At 38.0% G+C, this 2,341-nt stretch overlaps 1 protein-coding gene across 1 annotated transcript in view; it reads right to left on the bottom strand.

The window, feature by feature from the left end:
• Positions 1-1,999, bottom strand: part of LOC106879494 (2-aminoethylphosphonate--pyruvate transaminase) — a 4,294-nt gene extending 2,295 nt beyond the window's left edge. The window contains exon 1 of the mRNA XM_014929098.2: positions 6-1,999. Within this exon, the coding sequence (XP_014784584.1) occupies positions 6-1,208 (1,203 nt within the window). The 5' untranslated portion in view covers positions 1,209-1,999. The remainder of the gene's footprint in view (positions 1-5) is intronic.
• Between the last annotated feature and the right edge of the window lie 342 nt (positions 2,000-2,341).

Below are 2,341 nucleotides of genomic sequence, written 5' to 3' on the forward strand. Positions count from 1 at the left end.
ATAGCTTTTAATAACTCCTTAACATCAGAGGGGTAAACTTCACCAATTGTTCCAATTCGAAAGCAGTTCGCTTCCAAGACTTTGCCAGGGTATATTACAAAATCTAAATCGTTTAATTTGCTGTAGAATGTATTAAAATCAAAATGTGGATCGCTGGGAAAGAAAAATGAAGTTATAATATAATTTGCTTGATTTGGATCCGTCAACAACTCTTTGAAACCAAGTGTTTTCATACCTTTTCCCAAAATAGATCGATTTTCCATATATCTAGCTGACCTTCCTTTCAAGCCACCTTCTTGTTCATATTCCACGATAGCTTGCTGAAATGCCAGCATCGTATGTGTTGGGGGAGTAAATCGAAACTGGCCTGTCGCCTCTAAGTTTTGATATTGATCATAAAGATCCAAAGTGAGACAGCGAGAATATCCACGGCATTCTAATAGCTTTCTAGTTTTTGCAACTACGTAAGAGAAACCAGGAACACCTTGTAAACATTTGTTTGCTGAACTGACCATGAAGTCAATATCACCGGCGGCGAAATCAAGCGGAACTGCACCAAAACTACTCATTGCATCCACAAAATATATACAATTCTGAAGGTATTTTTTGACGATCTGCCCGACATCCACAATCGGGTTGAAAACTCCAGAACTTGTTTCACAGTGAACAATAGCGACATGAGTAAATGAGGAATCAGTTTTCAAAACATCTTCAACAACATTAACATTTACAGCAGAGCTTTCAGGGAAGCTCAGTACACGTTTTGAAATACCTGCGACTTCACAGATTTTTGCGATACGTTTACCGTAGGCACCGTTTTCTAAGATCAGAACTTTACCATCACTCCGGGGAACTGTCGATTGAAAGACAGCTTCGACAGCGTATGTTCCACTGCCTTGTACTGGTATTGACGTATATTCAAGATTGCTTACTTGTGCGATGTCCAGAATTTTCTGCCGAATATTTCTTACACACTGGATGAATTGAATGTCTCGCGAACCTAGATCTTTTAACATAGCCTCACGCACTGTCGATGTGGTGCATAGAGGACCTGGTGTAAAAAGTTTCTTTTCAACTTCAGTCGACTGGTAATTCACATGTTGCAGAGTACTCCCAGGTGCGGAAATTCGGAGAGAAGTGAAACTGTGTGGAGAAAACGTTTGGATTAATCTAAACAACGATACTGGACGGAAAAATCTGCACTGCATATTGGCTGACACGTATACGCTCCAACAAATCTCGACTGTGTTGTTGTATTGAGTATATTGAAAGTTATTTCCCTTGGAGCAGCGTCAATCAGCGTCATACTTATGACGCCGATATTCAATATTAATTTCTAGTGGAAGCAATGATCGCCAGCTTTGTAAATTGAGGACAGTCGAACAAATTAATTTCAGGGCATATGTTGACAAATATAGTTTTGACGTCTTCTACTTGTCACTTATAGCTGATTGAGGTTAGCTTAAGTAACAGAAATCTGGAGGAGAAGCTCTTATTTCAGTAAGAAAATTCAAAACTTCAGACAGTGGAAGTGTGTGTGTGTAATTACAGGTATAAACTTTAACTTGTAGTATGGATAGAGTAACTGCAGATTCTCTTTTTCACTGATCTTTAGCTTTATGTTAATATCTGCTGGGGTAGCTGATTTCCACAACTGTACACAATTTCTCTTCTCTATCCCAAATCATCATATCAGATCTGTAGCAGGCCATATCTGGTCGACATGATGTAGCCTACTACCAAATGTAACGTGTAGATTTAACGCTTAAATTTTCTCCATCCTGTTCTTATTCTAGCTATCACACTCTCTGTGCATCCTTTCCCACTAATAATTTGGTTCCTTAGGTAGTGGAAATTATCTACTACCTCTAATGAGCCACCAGGGCATTTGAGAGAATCGATTTCTTGTGTCTCTAAAGTTTTTATGGATTCTGTACATCTTCCACATATGAAAACTATCTTCTCTGATAATCTTCCTATTAATCCACTGCACCTCTTGTGTCCATAGCTTACACTTGGTACACCACATGGAATTCCTGCCTACACCTTTCCTACATATCTAACAGGGCCACCTATCTGAGGTGTGTAGAGTCCTATCAGTTAGTCAAACCTTAGTCTTTCCTAAATTAACCTTAACCCTTTCGTTACTATATTTCTGGCCAAAATACACCCCTCATGAGTTTCAATTAAATTCTAAAATAATCATGAATTTAGACTAGTCTCATTAAACACCTGTAACTTTTTTATTTATCAACATATTAATGTGATATTTGGAACATAATTAAAGAAAGGGTTCTTAATCAATTCTATTGCATAATTTTTGTCTCAAAGTTCTCCACGT

This window comes from Octopus bimaculoides, chromosome 11 (genome assembly GCF_001194135.2).
Source record: "Octopus bimaculoides isolate UCB-OBI-ISO-001 chromosome 11, ASM119413v2, whole genome shotgun sequence".
NCBI classification, from domain to species: domain Eukaryota; kingdom Metazoa; phylum Mollusca; class Cephalopoda; order Octopoda; family Octopodidae; genus Octopus; species Octopus bimaculoides.